Consider the following 22,214-nt stretch of genomic DNA (forward strand, 5'->3'; position numbering starts at 1 on the left):
AGCACGGCTCTCAAGCTTGATGACAACAACATCGTTGTCAGGAAGGCGAACCATGAGGCAAGGTGGAAGGACGAAGTCTCGTGCAACCATGACTAGGGCACGAACACTGGAGTGGTCACCTTGGAAACAGTTTTGATCTGCAGACACAAAGTCGCCCAGGTGTGAGAAGTAGTCTGCCCCCTCAGGGTGCCAGAGCTCGTCGGGATAATCAAAGGCTTCGATTTCAGCCATGTGAATGAAGATGGCCATAGATCTGTTGTCAGCGTGCTCAGGACGCTCAAAGAAGAGGGTGTTGCCCTCATGATGGATAGGGCCATGGCCAGTGACAGCGAAGAGTTCGTCAGCGTTCGCAAAGGAGAGGCGCGCAACGCCATGGCCAGAGGATGTGAGGCCGAACGTAGGGTTATTGTGGTGGAGAGCGATGGCCTGGCGAATGAAGCGGTAGGGGTTGTGCATGGGAGTGGCAAGGTGGACATAGGAGAGGTTATCGACCTGGCGAACGAGACAGCTTGGTGGGACTAGCAATGGGATGTGGGGCGCCGGAGGAGAGCAGCTAGCGGCAGACGGAGCTGCGGTGACTGGGGAAGGTGGTGATGGCAGCGCGAAGGACGGCGCCGGAGGAGATGCAGAGGAGACACAGGGTCTAAAGACGAGGGGTAGGTGGAACGGGGGGGAGGTCGTTGGTGAGGACGCAGTGGGAGCCGAACCAGATTGGCGCGCCATCCGAATGCCTGGATCCGGTCGACGAGCCGGAAGCGGTGTGGGTGCCCGTAGTGGGCACCATGGAGCTACATGACTGACACACAAAAGCAGGGTTAATATGCGAGATGGGAGGCAAACTAGGGAATAAGGGAAGGAAGCGGACGGCTTTGCACCTGAAACTCCGGTGGCCGGAGCACCAGCAGCGAGAGCAGCGGACGGGATCACGGCAGTCGGAGATGCTGTGGTCACTGGCGAGGCACCGAAAGCATCTAGGTTTTTGTTTTCGAGAGTATCGGTGGTGGATGTGTTTGAGGCTGGCCATCGGGGGAGGGGCTGATTTATAGGCGGGGGAGGCCGGAGGGTGGGAGGGGTCGATTGCAGCGTCCTGAGATGGGGAGCTCAGCAAAACCTCCCGGTAGGAGCGCGGGGTCTGCAGCGGCGTGGAGACCGAAGAGCACGCAGGGGTGGCAGCGATGGCAGGAGCGAGGCACTGGTCTATGGCGATCTCGGGGCGAAGCTGAGGGGACAGGGCGTTGTATAGGCTGACGAAGGTAGGGGAGGCAGGTGGTGGAGTAGACGTGATGATGGACGCATGCGTGTGCATGCATGCGTTGGATTGTGCGTGCGGTGTGAGCGAGCCGATGGGGGGGGGGGTTGGGTCCCGCAGGTCAGCGGCGGGGGGGGGGGGGATTTTGGGTCCGCAAGGGCGTTGGCAAGATCGAGCAGACCCGAGGGCCGACCGGGGGGCGGCTGCGCGACGGTAGTGGGACCGAGCAGTCAGCGGTAGATAGCGAGCATGGTAGCGGGTGGTCTATCATCTTAGGGTTTAAAGAAATAGATAGGCCAGGGGGGAGGGACGGCGCGGTCCACACCCATGTATTGTTTTCTTTCCTTTGAAAGGTTGCGAGGAGGCGTGACGTGAGAGGCGAGGCTGGTCGAGCGATCCACGTGTCCCAGGCCATCGAGTGGATTGTGGTCAACCGAGGTCGATGCAGGGGAATCCTGGCCTAGAACAGTGTGGTGAATCCCTGGGGTCAGATGGTGTAGATCTTGATCGTTTATTTTAGTTGACAGATGCGGTCCAAGCAAGGACGTGGAGTGGGTAGGCAGGACGGTTGAGGACGGGTCAATGGAGTCTGGTTCAAAAACAATAGGTAGGGGTACCGATTGCACTATTTGTGATGTTTGGTCAAACGAGTCAAAGAGCAGAAGTTTGAAATTTGAAAACTCTAGTGGCATGCAACGGAGAACTTCATCTCTGACCTTATTCGAGAACACATGCACAAGGAACAAGTTTGGTGCAATCGTGCGAGCGTGGAAAACACGTTGAAAGGAGAACTGGTGGTCTAAGACATTATTAATCAGTGTTTCATTAGCGCATACCGACTCAGAACAGAAGACAATCCAAATAGGTGTGGTTGGTTTATGCGAGAGGCATGAAGTGGGTGTGGTGACAAGGCAGTGGTACTTAGAGAAAATCAGCTTATTAAACGAGATCCCAGGATGGAACCGTCGTACCTTTGCATGCAATCGCGAGTGGCTGAGTGTTGGTGTAGACACAGGAGTCACAAGTGGCAGATGACCGTTGGCGATGGCGGGCCCTCCATGCATGGAGGACATGCACGGTGGAGAGCCTGGGGACGGATCGACCGCGAGCGGAGGAGGCGCATCCGCAAGCAGGGGCGGCGAGGCCACCGGAGCAGAGGGCAAGACAGGCGACGCAAGCGGCACGGCGGTGATGGTGGCGAACATACGAGGGGCAATGCTCGGCGAGCAGGCGGCCATGAGCGTAGCGACGTGGGAAGAAGAGACCGACGTTGCGAATGCAGCGTTTGAAAGGCGCATGATGGAAATGGCTCGTGGAGGGCCACCAAAACGGAACGAGAGCAGCATTGCGACAAGCGGTTCGTCAACCATAAAGTCAGCCTTGTGGACGAAGAAGATAATTCTGGTGGAGGGGGCGGAGGGTTGGGGAGAGATGAAGACGTTGGAGGAGAAGAGCTCGAAAATTTTGCGTGAAAAGTCGATGCCGGGCGTGGGAGCGAACCCGAGCTGAGAACGCAAAAAGGCATCCGCATGGCCAAGGCGGTCTCCGATGTTCAGGTTTTCTTTGTGTTTAGTGGATGGTGGATGAGAGTGTTGCGGCGGCGGTGGCAGAAATGGCAGAAACTGGATAGTGTGGGTGGAAGCAACGAGCATGGGTTCGGCGAGGAGAGCGCGAACTATGTGCGTGTCCGAGACAGAGATGCGGAAGAGATCAACTTTTTTTAGAACGAAGGCTCAAGGAGAGCCCGACTTTGAATTAACAAAGCCATCAACCGGCCAGGATTACACAAGGCCACCAAGCAAGAGTGACCGAAAGATACAAGGGAGCGGACAGAGCAGTTTACAACGCAACGCACACTACTGCACACATAGAAATACACATGAAAGACCTGCAAGTAATGTCGAAGCCCGCTGCACATCGGCACCACGAGTAAGGGAGCAGAGTAGCGTCAAGGATCAGCCAAAGGCCTGCAAGAAGCTGCGCGCAGCCGGATCGTGGGATTGGGATCACGAAACCTGTCTTCCAACGCCAAAGAAGACCCCAATCCTCTCGCCTAGGCTCGAAGGTGCCGCACCGTTGGGTCGTTGGGCGCTCACCCGAGAGCAAGAGCAGGTGCCGGTCGAAACCCAGAGCAGGCATAGCTCACAGTCCTCACCACGCCGAAGGCACACCAGTAGCTGCACTGCCATCTGCCCGGGGCCACCGAGAGCAGAAGGAAAACCACTGGGAGGATTGTTGAAGAAACAAGCTGCAAAGACCCAAGGAGCTTGGGAAGCCTCTGCTTGGACTCGCAGCCGATGAGCGCTCTCCTACCTCGGCACCACTCACCCGAAGAACCAGACAAACCCAAGGCGGTGCCTCCAAGGAGGGAACGATGTGCAGGACGCCGCCACCGCCCAACCCGAGACGAGTTTTGGGCTTTCACCCCGGATCTGGGACGGGGATGGATACAGGAGACCTCAGCGGTGCCTCGAAGGAGAAAAGGCGATGCGCGCACGCGCCCTCACCGCCGTGGTCAGAGATCCGACCAAGGGTTTCCCCCGGACTCGAGATATGCCACCGGCACCCCGCCAGCACCGGAACTGGCAGCAAAAGCTGCAGATCGGACGCAACCGGAGGGGAGGAGTGAGCAGAGGAGGAGGGGCAGCTCGACCTTCAGATCTGGAGCGGAAGAAGACCGCGCCACGACCACCACCCGCCGGATCCGCGCCGCCCGAGCAGCTGAGGACGCCGGCCGTCACATCCCGCGCACGCCGCTTGTCGCAGAGGCTGCGCCGCCTCGCCGTCCGGGGCCGCCGCCCCGGTGACCGGGGTCCTTCGCGCGGGAACGAAGCGACGAGAGGCCTCGCCGCCACCTTCATCGGCAGCCGCCGGGGCTTGCCAGGCGTCCCTCAGGTGGCGACGAGGGGAGGAGATGTAGGGAGGGGTGGCGGCAGCGGGGGAAACCCTACTCGCCCCCGGGTCGCCCGCTGCGGACGACACGGGAGCCCCGGGGGGGGGGGAGTGGAAGAGATCAACTTGGAGGCGAGTCACCTGGAAAGCAGGAGCGTTGCCGCCAAGACAAGCTTGCATGAGAACGGCAACCAGCTCCTCGTCGAGGTTGAGCGAGGAATGGTGGACTTGCACCGAGGGGAAGCATGCTGGCTCGTGGCGGCGCGGGTTGATATGCTTGGAGAGGCAGCGCCATACCTGCGCTTGGAAGTCATCTCCCATAGCGTCACCGACTCCAAGGGCCACCCGCAAGGCCCTGGAAGTGGGGGAGTCGTGCCATGAGATGGGGTCATGGAAGGTGGCCGCAGTAGGGAGTTCGTGTGGTGGGAGGACGGCGGCCGGTGTTGGGGGGGGGGGGGGCTGAGGGGCGGGAGGGGAGGAGAGGAGGAGGGAGAGCCATCCCACTGCTGGGGATTCAAAGATTGATTCCCATCTTTAGTAGTAAGTTATCTAATTCATTGAATGGTAATAGACTTAGATACGAAATCTCTTCCTCTGCAGCTGCATGAAACAAAAATGCAAAATTGCTAGTTAGATATTTGCAGAAATATCTAATGATTTTTTCTATTGCCAACCCGTGTAGGAGCTTCAGAAAAGATGCAGTGGGAAATTAGCTGTTCTTGCTCTCCTAACTATCCGTGTAGGTGCTTCAGAAAAGGCACATAGTGGGAAGCTATCTCCTCTTGTTCAAGTATCAGCAGAAAGCAAAATTAAAACATGTAAAGGTAAAGGGCAGTAATTTTGGCACAGTAGAAAGCTGAAGACCTGTATGAGATGCTCCATAGCAGCATGTAGAAAATCAGTTCAGAAAATTTCATTCCCATTTTTCAGATTAGATGTGTAGATGTTGTGAACTGGTCACCTACAAAATCTTATATACTCTACACATAAACATGCACCCAAAAAAGAGGAAGAGGAACATCGTTAGTAGAAGAAAGTAAGGGTAATAGATGGCAGCACCAGGCGCCTAACTGGTGGTTTCCCCTTTGATGGCAATACCAAGTCACAGAACTTGCAGCAGCGGCAAGGCTAGAGGCCAAGAGGAATCTGAGATGGGGATTTTTTTTTTTGAGCTGTGAGATGGGGATTTGATCAGGAGTGCGCAAGTGTGGCAAAGCAAAGTGGAGGCATGTCAAAGGAGTCACGATCGTGGACTGCTACAATTCCATCTTCAGTTTCTTGTGCAGTTATGGTTGAGCAATAGTGGACAAGGCGTTGAGGAATTGGAACAGAACAGAACAGTGGTAGGAAAGATAATGAATGGATGTGACTGCATGTAGGCTCATAGTTCGGTGAGCCTGCTGGCTTAGATCGACCAAAAAAGACTACAGCCCAATCAAATCGGGAGAAGAGGCTTGGAAAGTAGGAAAAGAAAAATAATTTGAAAAAGCTGATGTGGCACAGTGATGAGGTGGATAGACTGCATGTCAAGAAAAATATGATAGTGGGGATGAACTATTTAGATATTACTAGCACATATGCCCATGCGTTGCAACGGGAGAAAATAAATAGTTGTATAATCAGATTTAACCAAAATATATAGCATATGCATGTATTGCAACAAAGACAAAAAAATCAAGATTTCATATGGTATTTAAGAATTTACCTGTGATGCTGCACTATTGAGTTGTAGCTCTCATTTCGCCACTTCTCCATCTTCACTTTGCCGTGAGAGTGTTGGACAACCATGCAACAATCAAAATGCAACGCTAATCATCAAAAGATAAAAAATAAAACAATTTAGATATGTATGTGGAACAAAGCTACTGAGTTGTAGCTCTCATTTCACCACTTCTGCCATCTTCACTTTGATGTGGAACTGTTGGGCAACCATGCAACGTTAATCATCAAAAGATAAAAATAAAAAAAATTAGATATGTACGTGGAACAAAGCTATACAATTTTCACCTGATACAAAATCCAAAATAGAAAAAACCATATGAAAATTGATCAAAATTTTATTATTGGATTTGAATGTTAACAAACTACTTTGGTTTCCTTGGAATTTTTTCTTTCTTTCGAAGTATAAAATTACTTAATGTCTTTGAACCCGATAAATATTTACAAAGTAAAGTGACCATCATGACCATGGTTTTGGGTACCGCACGAGAAAAACGGATACCGGGCGGTTACCGAGATTCTCGTTGCCCCACGGAAAACACGTACCCCGAGCAAAAAATTCCGAAAATTTTGAATTTTTACGTGCAAAGTATACTACAATAGCATGATATCTCTATAATATAACCAAACGTTGCTGTGGCGTGGTGGTTGCCACCTATTTCCCTCGTTGTGAGGACGCTGTTCGGGTTCCCTCTTTTGCGCAACTTTTTTTTTGTTTATTTTTCAGAATATGTATGTGATAAAAAAGAAACTACAAAGTATATACTACAGTAGTACCGGCACGAATCAAACTCGTGACCTCCTTGCTCAGCGCGGGAACAATGTTCCGCTGCGATGCTATCAACTTTGTGCTCAACATGGGTTCAAGTCTTATCTATATCTAGCTTAAAAGAATTTGAATTCAACATTCAGTTTTATATTTCGTCCGAAATATGTTCGGTATTTCTCGGTAACCATGGTAACCGAGTATCCCCCCCCCCCCCCCCCCCCCCCCCCCCCACACGAGAAAATTCGTCCGTTCGAAATCCAAAACCTTGATCATGACTACAAAAAGCACTTACTAAGGATGCGAATATTAATTCTAGCAATTGACGGTAACACACATGTTACTACAACGAATACTTTAAGATATAGTTTTCATATATACTTATTTAAATTCTAGAAGAACACAGATATATTTTCTCGGTTTTCTTAAAGTATGATAGACGTTAATAAATATTAAAAATGAATTAAATGCTAACATATACAGCAGCACCAAATCTGTGCTGATACAACTTCTAGTTGGTATCTCTCTCTCTCCAGTCTAGTAGCAGCACCGAATCTGTGCTAACATATACATCTTGTAGTTGGTATCTCTCCCTCTCCAGTCTAGTAGCAGCGTCGAAGCGTCGAACAAGCAACACCAGCACAACCTAAGCCAGGTATATTTTCCCGTAAAAAAAGATATATTAGCCCACGTAAGGCCCAGCCAGCACTCGATCCCCATGACCACAATCCTAAGCTAGCTACCCCGCATCCCGATCCCCACTCTCCGCACCCCAGCGCGAACCCTCCATGCCTCCATCGTGATCGAATCGAACTCCGCATCCCTTCCTTGGTCTCCTCGCTGCTGCAGCCTTCCCCGCGACCGCGCCTCCCCCGTCAGCTTTAGCAGGCCACTCTCGAAAATCCTAAACTTACGAAAATCTGATACTGAATGGTTCTACGGACTCCTCTCTGACCAACCAATACTCGTAATTTCAGCTGGTGGGACCTCCCTTCCCTAATCTTCTCCAACCACAACTTCGCACGTGAGTCCGTGACAAAAAATCCGCAGGAATCTGTCCGTAAGTCTAGCATTTCTCGGCCACTCTAGTGAGCGCATCAGCTCCCTCCCGCGCCTTAGTGTGCTCTGTGTCTGTCCTCTTCGCCATTGTTTGGCTTAAGTTTGGGCGCGAGTTGTGTGTCGGTGTTGCCTTGGTGGATATGGGTGTTAACCTTTTGGTGTAACACTTTGCTGAAAGGCGTTTGTATTGTTCATCTTAGTTACTTCCTCCATTTTTATATACAAAGCCACAAAGTCAAATTACAGGTACCAATGTAAAATTTAATGCCTGCTTTGCAAGTCAGCTTTTCTTTTCGTATAATGGGGTCATTAATACCCCACATGCATGCAAGAAAACTGAGTGGAGAAATAGCTGACTGTCATTATGATTGCATGCATGCAACTATTAAACAGGTTGCTAGTACGAGAAAATACCATTAATTTTGCTTCGATTACTGTTGATGGCCTTGTATAGATGCAAAACGTATATTTCATAGTGACCTTGTATATAAAAATGGAGGGAATACTTCTTCTATCTATACATGGTACGCATGTTTGTGCGTATTCGAGAAAAAAATTGTCGATTTCAGTAGTTTGTACATTGGATTGTTGAGTATGACAGCTGAGCGGCCTCTGTTGATACGAAAATTCTTCCAAAATCTGGTAAGAAATTTCCATAGGACATATATTCAGCTCCTGAGAAGTACTTAAACATCAAAGGATTGCCTACTTTATATGTAAATATCTTACTCAGAAAAGTAGATCATGGAAGAGTCATCTGTACAGTCATTCTGAATATTATGTTACCCAAATTACAACTCACATTAGAAAAAAGCTGAACATCTGCAGCTTTCTTTCTGATATTGCAAAAGCAAATTAAGACAACATGTCTGCCGGTGTCCCGGAATTAGTAAGTCGTATCTAGAAAACCCAAAGTAAAACTGAAATATGTCAAATGACCTATATTTAGCGTGGTTTTACTAGAGAGAGTATCGTGTATGGCTCACACGGACTCCAGATGTGGCACCTCTTTGAAAATTTCATTGTATGAACGAGGATCCTACATTTTCTTTGATCCGAACGTTTGGTACACAATTTTGAAGGTTTCATCATAACAAAAATCGTTAGTCGTTATAAAGTAATCTGAACATTTTGTTGGTTGCTGGACAACTTTGTTCTCCAGTGTAGGTGGCGTATGTTTGTGCAAAATGATTATGTAAGGACATCTGGTAACTTTATTCTTTTGTCAAGGTTGATTTACTTGGTGGAGAAAACTTCCATTTTCTCTAAACAAGTGAACATGACATGTGTGATGTTCCCAAAAAGGAGCTTTTGTGTGTTGGCTGGCAGCCCTAATGAACTTTAGACATGTATCTGAGGTTTCGTTGGCTGTAAACCAGTAGGGTCAACAATTTGAGTTTTAGCTTTCTACAAAAAAATTAAAACTTAACTACCGGTGCTTTCGGATTTAGAATATTCCTTTGGTTTGGGACGGATGGTGGTTATTTGCAGTGATTGGGATAAACACTGCCCATTGACTACACGTGAATTTACCAGTCTGCGGAAAGGAGTGGAAGTTCACAAAGTGCACGTGTATAAACCTTTCGTCCATCACCTTAGTGTTGACATGTAATAATTTTGTAAAGGTTACAATGATGCATCATTTAGAAGTAGCAGTTATTAAACAATCAAAGAATATGCTCCAAAGTGAACCCGATCGAATTCCTCAGCACACCCATCCCTCTCCACCCGCAGCGCTCTCATCTTCTGCTAAATGGACCAAAATGATGTTTGGAATTGCTTATTGCTGCTGCAATTGTTATTCTAGGTTGGTTTGCTTGCTCCTGCAATTACTTAAGATTATTGATATTGCTAATTTTTCTGGTTCAAAAACATAAATTTACTCCGAATAATACCGGCCCCGTGTCATGAGCTCATGCGCAATCCTCAAATGATCCATTTTTTCTCATGAGCGTCCATTGTATCACGACACAGTTTCTCAAATAGGCCAACCGTTGTTCATTGGAACCAATGTTTTCTCCTGTAGCAACACACGAGCATTTGTGCTAGTTTACACGAATTCAAAAATAGGAGTACCAAATTTCAAATTTTTTGTCGACCGGCACAAGTAATGCAACATGCACGCCCGCAAAAAAGATATTCAACATGTTGCATGGTACTTGTACTAGCACACTACTACATACTGCCTGCCTTGTATCAAAGCAACCGATGCCTCTGTTGCTACTACCGCATCATCAGAGTTTCTCATGGTTACCCTTGCTTGTGCGGTCCTGTTGGACAGGGTCGAGGAGCAAGAAGAAAGGCAAGGGCAAGAGATTGAACGGATTCGCGCCGGATTTCTTTGCAGATCTGTAGCTTTTGCATGGAAGGCAAGAGCAAGAAGAAAGGCCATGTTGTTGAAAGGCAATAGCAAGAAGAAAGGCAAGGGCAAGGGCTCTAGAACTTTGGATGTACGAGTGAATGACCATGTTGTTGATCTGGTCTAGCATAGGACGAGACGTGTGGTATTAGATTTCTTAGCCGCCATTTAAGAAGCACATATTTTTTCCGCCTCATGTCCTTTTCAATCTCAACAGACCTGACCGCTGGTGCCTAACTTCCGGAACAAATTTAGAACAACTCAACCACTCTTTCATTCCTCTGGGGTCCAAGTATCCAATCCAAGGCAGCATGGCGCTCTGATTGGTTCTATACACTGTGTATATATTCCCTAGTCGGGTGACCCCATACTCATTCTCATTGCAAGCGCCTCAAAGATATTGTACTCCACCATGATCCTGCAAGCAAGCAGAAGGCCAAGAATGCCAATGTATTCTCCCCTTCCTGTGTACGCTATTCTTTTGCTTCTTTCTTGGCCATTCAGTTCGGTGCCTCTTTGCTCATCCGATAATCGGCTTGTCGCTGGCAAGCCGCTCTCCCCTGGCAGTGTCCTCGTCTCTCAAGATGGGGTGTTTGCCCTGGGATTCTTCTCCCCGTACAACTCCACTAAGAACCATCACTATGTTGGCATATGGTACAACGACATCCCGGAGCGCACGGTGGTATGGGTTTCTAACCGTGCGGCGCCGATCACCACTAACCTTTCCTCTGCAAATCTTGCCGTCACCGGCAACTCCGACATAGTCTTGTCTGATAACAATGGTCGTGTCTTCTGGACAACGTACAACAGCATCAACATCAACTCCATCTCGGTGGAAGCAGTGTTGGACAACACTGGCAACTTCATCCTTAGATCATTAACTGATAGTACCATCCTATGGCAAAGCTTCGACCACCCTACCGACACTCTCCTACCCGGCATGAACCTCAGGCTCAGCCACAACACGCTTCCACTGCAGCACCTCGTCTCCTGGAAAGGCCTACATGACCCATCCCCCGGTGAGTTCTCCTACGGCGCAGACCCTAGCAGCCTCCTCCAGTGCTTCGTCTGGAATGGCACGAGGCCACACCGGCGAAGCCCGGTGTGGACAAATTACCTCTATGTTGGTGGATTCAACGAGTCTACCATTTATATGGCCTTACATCACGCCGGTGACGAGGTGTACATGTCCTTCATCATGCCGATTGGCTACTTCGTCCTGCTGGTCAGGATGGAGATTGACTACTTGGGCAAGGTAAATCTACTAATCTGGGAGAGCAACATGTCTGCATGGAGAGCCCTGTATGCAGAGCCTCAACATGAGTGCAATATGTACGGCTACTGTGGTCTTTATGGTTACTGCGACAATACAGAAGTTGTCCCAGTTTGCAAGTGCCTTGAAGGTTTTGAGCCGAGGGATGGTGAAGGATGGATCGCCGGTAGCTTCTCACATGGATGCCGCCAGAAGGAGGTGCAGAGGTGCACCCATGGAGACGGTTTCTTGGTCTTTCCAGGCATGAAGGTCCCTGACAAGTTCATACATGTCCCGAGCAGAAGCTTTGATGAGTGCACGGAGGAATGCAGAAGCAATTGCTCCTGCGTGGCATATGCTTATTCCAAGATGAGCAACATGGATATTGATGGGGATGACACAAGATGCCTGGTATGGATGGGAGATTTGATCGACATGGAGAACCACACTCAAGGAGGGGAGAACCTCTATGTTCGGACTAAAAGATTACAAGGTATGCATGATTAATTCCTTGTTCTCTTTCTCTGATTGCTTATGATATATCTAGTAACACAAAATATAGTAACACACTATGTAAAATATAGGCATTTTCGTAAAAATGTTGTAAATTACAAACTTGGGAGATAAAAAAATATTTTCCGAATTACTACATTGTGTACACCGTTTTACTAGATTTTATATGTACCATTACTAGGGGGTGTAGAATAAGCTATTCTACACTCACGCTTAGGCCCTGTTTGGTTTGGCCATGGATTTCTAAAAGCAGCTGTGAAAAATCTGCTGTGGAAAAACAGCTGTGGCAAATCTGATATGAAAAATATGTAGGTCATTTGGCAAACCAGCTGATACAGCTTTTTCAGATTTTGGTCCATAGCGGAATTAGGGCATCTCCAGCCGTTGGCCCCCCAGGGGGCGCCTAAAATCGCCGCCTGGGGGTGAGCCGGCGCAAAAATTGGGCCTGGGGGCGAGTTGGTCCCCAGCCGCCAGCCCCAGGGCCGCCCCAGGCACGTTTTAAAATAAAAGAAGTTCGGCGAAGTTCGGCTTAAACACGGTAAATTTCGGCCAAACACGATAAATTTCGGCCAAACACGATAAATTTCGGCACATTTCGGCGAAGTTCGCGGATTTTCATTACATAACACATATACATAAACTAATCTAAAGGAAAAACTGGCTGAAGTCGCCGCCGTCGCCGCCATCGTCGTCGTCGGCCTTCTCCTCCTTGACGCGGGCGCCCCTGCTGGACCCCTGCCCGGCGTCGCCATGGCGGACTGGTGGCGGCGCATCGTCGTCGTCGTCGTCGCTGTCGTAGATGACGACGACTCCGCCTTCGTCGCGGCCGCGTCGACGCTCCGCAAAGCAAAGCAGGGCGGCGCACTGGCGCTCCTTCGCCTTCTCCAGGCGCTCCTTCTCCATCGCTATGGAGTCTCTGCGCGCCCATTCCAGGGCCGCGCCGTCGTCGTCAAGCTCCGTCGTCACCGGCGCGGCCGGCTCCGTCTTCACCGGCGCGAGCCCCGGCTCCGTCTTTGGCTTGACGAAGCGCGGAGGAGGAGCTGACGAGTAGGCGCGCCGGCCGCCCTCGTTGATGACGATGCCGGCGCTGCGAGTGCGCCGGCCGAGCGGCGTCTCCGCCGCGGGCTCGGCCTTGACGTCGAGCAGGGCTGGAGTGCCGGAGGAGTGCGATGAAGATCGGGAAGAGGAAGAAGAGGAGGAGGACCCGAACCTCCTAGGCGCCCATGGCCCAGCGCATCGGTGCTGCGCCGGGGCGGCCGCCCTCGCCGGGTACGCCAACGGCGGGTCGTTGCCGCCCTCGAGGTACGTCAGCACGCCCTCGAGTGTGCGGCCGGGGACGCCCCACCACAGGTGGCGCCCCTCGCTGTTCTGCCGGCCGCCGGCCACCGGCGCGCCGTTGGTGGACGCCAAGCGCTGCTGCTGGCGGCGCTCGAAATACGCCGCCCAAGCCGCGTGGTTGTCGGCGGCGTACTGGAGGAGGGAGAGTTGGGCATCGGTGAGGGAGGCGCGCACGACCTCGACTTCCTCGGCGAAGTACTTCGGCTTCGCCACGGCGTCGGGCAACGGGGGAATGGGCACTCCCCCGGCGCTGAGTCTCCACCCCGTCGGCCCGGCGCGCATGTCCGGCGGCGCCGGGATGTTCGCCTGGAACAGGAGCCAGGACTCCTGTTCACGGAGCGAACGGCGGCCGAAGCGTTGGCCACCGCCTTGTCTCCGGGGAAGCGTTCCGCCATGGCGACGGGCTCGGGAGAGGTAAATAGATAGAGGGAGGGGCTGGGCGGCGGCGCTCCGGAGAGGTAGGGCGAGGGAGGGGCTGGGCGGCGGCGAGGGGCGGGGCTGGTGTGGGCACAGGCGAGTGCAGGCCACCGGCTATATAGCCGTGCCGCACCCGTGTGTACGCGTGCGAGGGAGGGGAGGCGTCGGCGCGCCGTCCCGTGACGCGCCGCCCGTGAGGAATCAATGGCGAGGCTGACCGGCGGCAGCCTTGCCATTGATTCCCCGCGGCAACCGAGGCCGTTGGGGGAAGACGAAGCGCCGTGTCGCTGACGCGACGGGCCCGCGGCTTTTTCGCGCCAAAACAGCTCGCCCCGGCGGCCCCGGGCGCCCCCCAGCGCGTCGGGTTCGGCCTGGGTCCGCCGGCACTGTTTTCGGCCTAGGCCGGCGAAACTCGGGCTCCTGGGGGCGCGACTGGGCCCTTTTTTTGGCGCCGGCGCGAAAAAATCGCCTGGGGAGGCCTTCCTGGGGGCGCGGCTGGAGATGCCCTTAGATTTTGGAAAGCATGTTCTGGGCTACTTTCTCTTTTGGTTCAGATTTTGGCAGTGGATTTCTGGAATCGGATTTTGCTGGGTTCGCCCTTTGGTTCAGATTCTGCTGCGCGGCAGCGGAATCCGTCGATAAAAGCTGAACCAAACAGGGCCTTAGAATATATATATATATATATATGTATATATATATATGTATATATATATACATATATATATATATATATATATTCTTTTCCTCTAAAGAGTGAAATTCCAGAAAGGAGTCCACTATGAATGTGGTGATTAGCACTAACAAACTTTGGTGATTCTCCTTATATTATTTGTTGTGCAGGCAACATGAGAAAGATCAAAATCCTAGAAATTGTATTACCAGTTGTTTCAAGTTTTCTGATACTCATATGCGTGGTGCCTATTTGGATCTATGGCTCTAGAGGTATGAAACTTTTTCTTTAGTTATAATTTAATCTTATCTCCAGTCCCAAGAAACTGAAGAGATGGTGCACACAGTCCTGACAGGCAATCAAGGAAGCATGGTTGTCCGGGAAAGGATGATGCGACGAGATACAGAAAATTATAATGAGGTTGCTGATAGTTACACAGAGTTTCCCATTTTGAACTTCATGGCACTTGCTGCTGCGACAAATAATTTCTCTGAATCCAACATTCTTGGCAAAGGAGGGTTTGGCAACGTTTATAAGGTAAGAAATATTTTTACTGATAGTTAGATCTTTTTTTGCAAGGGAAACAGTTAGATAATTAATATTAGAAGATCTAACTTTCTTGACTCAATAATACCTCATGTTTCAGGGAACGTTCGAAGATGGTAAGGAAATTGCTGTGAAAAGGCTTCGTGTTGGTTCTGTCCAAGGGGCTGTGGAGTTCAAGAATGAAATAGCTCTGACTTCTAGGTTGCAGCATAGAAACTTGGTCAAACTTATGGGCTGCAGTATTTATGAAGACGAAAAGCTTTTGATTTATGAATACCTACCTAACCGAAGTTTGGATTACTTCATTTTCAGTACGTTCTCTACTCACATGTTGCAAAATCTCTATTTTCGGTCAAACATCACTGACAAGATGATTCGTCTAAATTTATCCCTGATAGATGATACAAGAAAATCACTACTCAATTGGCCAACAAGATTTAAGATAATCACTGGAGTAGCTAGGGGACTTCTTTATCTCCACCAAGATTCCAGATTCGTTATGATTCATAGAGATCTCAAAGCAGGCAACATATTGTTGGATGCTGAGATGAACCCGAAAATATCTGATTTTGGTACAGCTAGGGTCTTTGGTGTGAATGAACACGAAGAACGTACCAATCAAGTTGTTGGAACATTGTGAGTAGTGTGGAATTTCATTTATGGGATCTCTTAACTTTTTTGCTTCAATTGGATGATAAGTTTCAATTTACCATGGTTAATTGTCAAACCAGCGGATACATGTCGCCTGAATACGCAATGGAAGGCATAATCCCCGTCAAATCCGATGTTTACAGCTTTGGGGTATTAATTCTAGAGATTGTGAGTGGCATGAAGACCGGCACCACAGCCCCAAAGAGCTCATGTGCATGCACTCATAACCTTATAAATTATGTGAGTGTATTTTACTTTATCTAGTGATTATGGTTGTGTGCATCTTTCGATACAGAGACTGCGGGTTATCCTCCTTTTCTAAAAAACTTTATTCAGTGATTAGAATTTGTTCAACTGATATGAAGGTGGTACTATGTCGTGGACTTAATTAATGACATGATTGGTTTGATGCAGGCGTGGAGCTTAAGGAAGGATGGGAAATTGATGGATCTAATCGAGTCATCTATCATTGAGGATTGCTCTCTCACTGAAGCTCTACGATGCATCCATATCGGACTCTTGTCGGTGCAGGATGACCCGGACGCTCGCCCTCTCATGTCTTGGGTGGTAGCAAGCCTGGATAACAAAGGCATTGAGCTCGCCCAGCCGAAAGAACCTATGTGCTTTACACATCGTAAATACGGAGCCGGGGAAAGCCATGTACATGACATGAGCCTCGAAAACCTTAAGGGGTGCTAGAAAACCATTGGTCCTGTCTTGTCCTTGTGACACTAATGTCTTCATATAAATAACTGCTCATTTCTATTCTACACTGGATGCGCTCTGTCACCGCCAGGATTGTAATTATGCTTGTAATATGTACTACGTTTGTAATTCTAATGTGTAATATCATCCGGAGTTCTTTTACAGTGCATCTAAACAATATGAGCCGTTCATTTCCAGTCATTCAATGGACTAACTAATACTCCATTCGTTTTGTTTTAGTCTACATATAAGATCTGGTCAAAGTCAAACTTTGTCAACTTTGACGAAGTTCATAGAAAAAAATACCAAGATTCACAATATGAAATCAATATTGTTAGATGCATCATGAAATTAATTTTCATACCATATAGCTTTGGTATTGTAGATATTGATATTTTTTCCAACAAAGTTGGTCAAACTTTACAAAATTTGACTGTGACCAAATCTTATATGCAGACTAAAAAGAAACGGAGAGAGTACTACTAGAAAATATCAGTAGTATGAAGCCATTACATTTTCTTCTCCTCTCTGCTCGCATGTGATCCATATTTCCAGGGGAGATTTGACAGGAAATTTGCACGAACCTAGAGCTAGCCTCCCAGATTGATCGATCATGTCGACATGCACTTCTACGCCTCCTTTTCGAAGCGAGCCGATGTTGTAGCGCCATCGCCTTCGACATCAATGATGGCGACACGCTCGAGAAGGTCCACCATGTTGATGTCCATTCAGCCATGCCATGTGCACGGTCGTTGGATGATAACCCACAAGTATAGGGGATCGCAACAATTTTCAAGGGTAGAGTATTCAACCTAAATTTATTGATTCGATACAAGGGAAGCCAAAGAATATTCTCAAGTATTAGCAGCTGAGTTGTCAATTGAACCACACCTGAAAGGCTTAATATCTGCAGCAAAGTATTTAGTAGCAAAGTAGTATGGAAGTAACGGTAATGATGGCAAAAGTAACAGTAGCAGTTTTGTAGCAATCGTAACAGTGGCAATGGAGAAGTAACTTAGCAAAGATCAATATGAAACGAACTCGTAGGCAATAGATCAATGATGGATAATTATGTCGGATGACATTCATCATGCAACAGTTATAACATAGGGTGACACATAACTAGTTCCAATTCATCAATATAATGTAGGCATGTATTCCTAATATAATCATACGTGCTTATAGAAAAGAACTTGCATGACATCTTTTGTCCTACCCTCCCGTGGCAGCGGGGTCCTATTGGAAACTAAGGTATATTAAGGCCTCATTTTAATAGAGAACCGGACAAAGCATTAACACGTAGTGAATACATGAACTCCTCAAACTACGGTCATCACCGGGAAGTGTCCCGACTATTGTCACTCCGGGGTTGCCGGATCATAACGCGTAGTAGGTGACTATAACTTGCAAGATAGGATCAAGAACACAAATATATTCATGAAAACATAATAGGTTCAGATCTGAAATCATGGTACTCGGGCCCTAGTGACAAGCATTAAGCATAACAAAGTCATAGCAACATCAATCTTAGAACATAGTGGATACTAGGGATCAAACCCTAACAAAATTAACTCAATTATATGGTAAATCTGATCCAACCCATTACCGTCCAGCAAGCCTACGATGGGATTACTCACGCACGACGGCAAGTATCATGAAATTGGTGATGGAGGAAGGTTTGTGATGATGATGGCGATGATTTCCCCTCTCCGGAGCCCTAAACGGACTCCAGATCTGGCCTCCCGATGAAGAACATGGGGTGACGGCGGCTCCGTATCATAAAACGCGATGAATCCTTCTCTCTGACTTTTTTCTCCCTAAACATGAATATATAGAGTTGGAGTTGAGGTCGATGGAGCTTCATGGGACCCACAAGGCAGGGGGCGCGCCCTAGTGGGGGGGGGGGGGCTCCACCCTTGTGGACAGCTGGTGGGTCCCCTTCTGTTGATTCTTTCGCCAATATTTTTTATATATTCCAAAAATATTCTCCGTGATGTTTTATGTCATTCTAAGAACTTTTATTTCTGGACAAAAATAACACCAAGGCAATTCTACTGAAAACAGCATCACTCCGGATTAGTTCCATTCAAATCAGGCAAATTAGAGTCCAAAACAAGGACAAAAGAGTTTGGAAAAGTAGATACGATGGAGACGTATCAGCACCCCAAGCTTAACCCATTGCTTATCCTCACGCAATTTAGTTGACAAACTGAAAGTGATAAAGAGAAACTTTTACAAGCTCTGTTTGATCTTGTTGTTGCAAATATGTAAAGTCAGCATTCAATTTTTCAGCAAAGATTATGAACTAACCATATTCACAATAATTGAGTCATCTCTGACTGCTCTTGTGACTCGAGATACTGGTATTCGTGAAGGTATGTCGCAACACATGTTTGCCGCAGTTTCAGAGCCTTTTATCTCTGAATGTTCTGCTTCTAGGAAGCGCAAGGGGAAGATGCAGGTCCCAGTTGACACTGCCAGCCTTCGGCGTAGTAACTGCTCCAACAAATATGATGGCTTTCGCGTCAGTTCCCTCTCTGAAGCTCGTCCCAGCAAGTCCAAAGTGAAGCCCCGGGTGACACCCTCTGCTTCTACAAACACTTGTACTGTTGCTTTGGATATGCAGGTGCAAACTGATCCCGTTCCTCCACCCGCTGCCATCACCACCATGCAAGCTATTGGCACACAACTCTGTGTCATTCCATAGGAGGAGCTCTCCATTGCATCACTCATGGATGACAAGACGTGCCCCTCTGCCTCGGCTTAAGAGTTGAACTTTTCTTTATTTCAGTTAAATGGTACTTTTTCAAAACTAGAATGTCTTATGCTGGAATATTCGTGGACTTAACTCCTCTAAAAACAATTAGGGTTGTCAAATGCAATCCGTGCTAGTGGATTCTCTATTATTTGCTTGCAAGAAATGAAAATGACAACATTTAATGCCTCCACCCTTAAGTTATTATGCCCTAAACGCTTCGACAAATACGCTTTCATCCCATCTATAGGCATATGGAGGGGCATTGTGATGATCTAGAATAGCAATATCTTAACTCGTATGGTGATTATTGAAGAACAATTCGCATTAGGTATTGAATTTATCTCCACCCAAGATGCTCATCGATGCACATTGGTGAATATTTATGGCCCATGTCAAGGGGAACAACGGGATAATTTTACTAAGTGGTTATTTGACCTTGACATTCCCTCTTCTGGAGATTGGTTGCTTCTCAGAGATTTCAATTATATTCGAGCGCCTGAAATCATAACTTACCTGGACGATACATACATGATTTGTTCACTTTTAACGGTTTTATAAGAGAACAAGAACTCACTGAGCTACCTATCAAGGGACGGGCTTATACATGGTGCAACATGCAGCAAAACCCTCTCCTCAAGCAACTTGACTGGTTCTGTAAAAAGCTTAATTGGACCACCTCCTTCCCCAACTCATGGTAAACCCCCTTGAACGTCCAGTATCTAATCACATACCTTGCTCGATTCATTCAGACCAAGATACCTAAAAGAAAAATATTCAGATTTGAAACATACTTGATCGCCCATCCAGGATTCATGGAAGTGGTGGATCAAGCTTGGAACGAGCCAATCAAACATGGTAAAAATAATAATGCAGCATCCATAATCTGTCAGAAATTCAAAGATGTACGTCAAGCATTAAGTCACTGGAGCAAGAAAATATCCCGATAAAAAGTGGCCATTGACAACATGAACAAAGAAATTATAGAACTAGATTCCACCGAAGACCGACGAATCCTAACCATATCTGAAGGTAAATTCCGGACTATTCTAAAACATCATCTCATCAGACTTCAACGTTATCAGATAGAATATTGGAAGAAAAGATGCACTACCCATGGGATTAAATTTGGCGACGAGAACACTAAACTTTTCCAGACTGTTGCCACTGAGAGATACAGACGTAACTGCATTGCAACCCGGAAGACTGCTAGTCCTAGTTGATGACCATTCAGGAAAAGAATCTATCCTGTTTGAAGAATTTAAACAATGCATGGGTACGTGCAAAACTCCGATTACGAAATTCAACCTTTCGGCCCTCCTCAGACAGAACGCAGACTTTGACAGCCTCACCACGCCCTTCTCGCATGCTGAGGTGGACACGGTGATCAATGTGATGCCCCCCAATAGGGTGCCAGGTCCTGATGGCTTCAATGGGACATTTCTTAAGGCGTGTTGGCACATCAGCAAGCATGACTTTTATAGGCTATGTGATGAATTTCATAAAGGTGAGCTCAATCTGGAAATTCTTAACTATGGGTACATCACCTTAATTCCCAAGAACCATATGCAAGAAATGGTCACCGACTTTCGCCATATTACGCTTCTCAATTGCTATCTTAAAATGATCACTAAACTCTTGGCCAACTGCCTCTAGAAGATTAATCTACAATTCGTTCACCGTAACCAGTACGGCTTTCTACGTGGGAGATCTATGCATAACTGCCCGACATGGGCATTCGAGTACATACATCAATGCCAGGCATTATAGAAGGAGATAATTCTGCTTAAACTTTATTTTGCCAAAGCACTCGACGCTATATAGCATTCTGCTATGCTTCAAATTTTGAAGAACATGGGCTTCAATGACAAGTGGATCCAATGGATTCAATGTATCTTCTCGTCGGGCAAAGCATATGTCCTTTTAAAAGGAACACAGGGAAAAATCTTCCACTACAAGTGTGGAGTCAGACAAGGTGACCTGCTGTCCCCTCTGATCTTTGTACTGCCCGCAGATCTTGGCAATTAATGATGCGCTACACAGGAACCTACTAGATTACCCCATTCGCTCTTTCGACAATGGAGATTGCCCTGCCATACAATATGTAGATGATACTCGCTTCATCATGCCGGCCTGCCCGAACCAAGTCAATAAGGTGAAAGAGATCCTAGCTGATTATGAAGCATCCATTGGGCTCAAGATTAACTTCAATAAATCAACTCTGGTGCCGATCAAAACCCCACCTGATAAATGCAATGGTCTCGCCGCCCTATTGGGCTGCACTATTGCCACCATGCCATTTGCGTACCTAGGGCTCCCTCTGGGCACTACAAGACTATCATTTAGAGACATGACACCCCTAGTATGCAAAGCAGAAAGAAACATTGTCATGGTGATCTCACAGAAGATGCCATGGGATGGCTAAAAGAGGGGACATACACAAGGTCGCCGATGGGCTCCAGAGGTGAGGTTGACACGAGCAAGTGTGAGACACGAGATGTACCCAAGTTCGGGGCTCTCCGGAGAGATAACAGTTCTAGTCCTGTCGACTGTGGTTTATATGAGGTAGATAAAGGCTTGCTCCTAGAGCTGTTCTAGGGAGGAAGGAAGGCAGGCCAGTACATGGGTTGTTATCTCTCCGTGTGTGTGTGTGATTTCTACTGATGATCTCCCCGTGCATGGAGGCCTCCTGGGGGTCATATAGGCTGACCCCTAGGGTTACAATAGGAATATTATATGGGCACGGGGCCCTGGAGTCAGTGTCTAGGATCCGGCAGTGGGGGCCGCTGGGTTTGCCGGGTTCGTCGAGTGCGGGTCTTGCCAGGTCCGCCCGAGTGCGGGGCGTATCGGTGCTGCCGGGCACGGGTACGGTCGGCTGCTGGGAACTATGGGATGCCTCGCGGGCATCATGGGACAGTCAGCGCTGCCACACTATAGGGCCACGCCTCCAGGGCACCGCCCGCCCTGGGCGGGGCGTGGGGAGCGCCGCTGCCGCCTCCGCCGGGGCCGGCATAAAGGAGGGCGCATTGTAGCCATACTTGTCGCTGAGGATTGACTTCTGGTGGACGGTCGGCATGTGTTGGGGAGCTGGGGAGCTAGCTGGCTGGGTCGCGATTGGGAGCCGGCCAGGCGTGAGCCGGATTGAGGTGCTTTGCCAGCCCTGATGTTTTTGAAAAGGATCTAGGTTCCGTTGCCGGCCTGGGAGCCATGCCCCCGACAGTAGTCCCCGAAGCTGGGAAGGCACGCCGACTCCAAGCAAGAGGGCCTTCGTAGTTTTACCCCCTAAGGAGGCAATTAGGTTGGTGAAGCTTGCGGTCGCTGGG

At 48.4% G+C, this 22,214-nt stretch overlaps 1 protein-coding gene and 1 pseudogene across 1 annotated transcript; one reads left to right on the top strand and one right to left on the bottom strand.

The window, feature by feature from the left end:
* Positions 1-643: 643 nt before the first annotated feature.
* LOC147973973 (uncharacterized) lies at positions 644-5,896 on the bottom strand (annotated as a pseudogene).
* A 4,581-nt stretch (positions 5,897-10,477) lies between these two features.
* Positions 10,478-16,382, top strand: LOC125507618 (G-type lectin S-receptor-like serine/threonine-protein kinase B120). The gene is made up of 7 exons (XM_087525144.1): positions 10,478-11,789; positions 14,405-14,506; positions 14,590-14,771; positions 14,881-15,091; positions 15,179-15,416; positions 15,512-15,671; positions 15,846-16,382. Exons 1-7 carry the CDS (start codon positions 10,487-10,489, stop codon positions 16,128-16,130), a joined length of 2,481 nt encoding a protein of 826 aa, XP_087381270.1. The 5' UTR covers positions 10,478-10,486; the 3' UTR covers positions 16,131-16,382.
* The last annotated feature ends 5,832 nt before the right edge of the window (positions 16,383-22,214 follow it).

This window comes from Triticum urartu, chromosome 5A (genome assembly GCF_056163025.1).
Source record: "Triticum urartu cultivar PI428250 chromosome 5A, HENAU_Tu73, whole genome shotgun sequence".
Lineage (NCBI taxonomy): Eukaryota > Viridiplantae > Streptophyta > Magnoliopsida > Poales > Poaceae > Triticum > Triticum urartu.

Excerpts from the sequence above, each read along its gene's own strand:
- LOC125507618 (XM_087525144.1), top strand. The coding sequence starts at position 10,487 with ATGCCAATGTATTCTCCCCTTCCTGTGTACGCTATTCTTTTGCTTCTT. Across the intron at positions 11,790-14,404 it reads TCGGACTAAAAGATTACAAG|GCAACATGAGAAAGATCAAA; the intron begins GTATGCATGATT and ends TTTGTTGTGCAG. Across the intron at positions 15,092-15,178 it reads TTTGGATTACTTCATTTTCA|ATGATACAAGAAAATCACTA; the intron begins GTACGTTCTCTA and ends TATCCCTGATAG.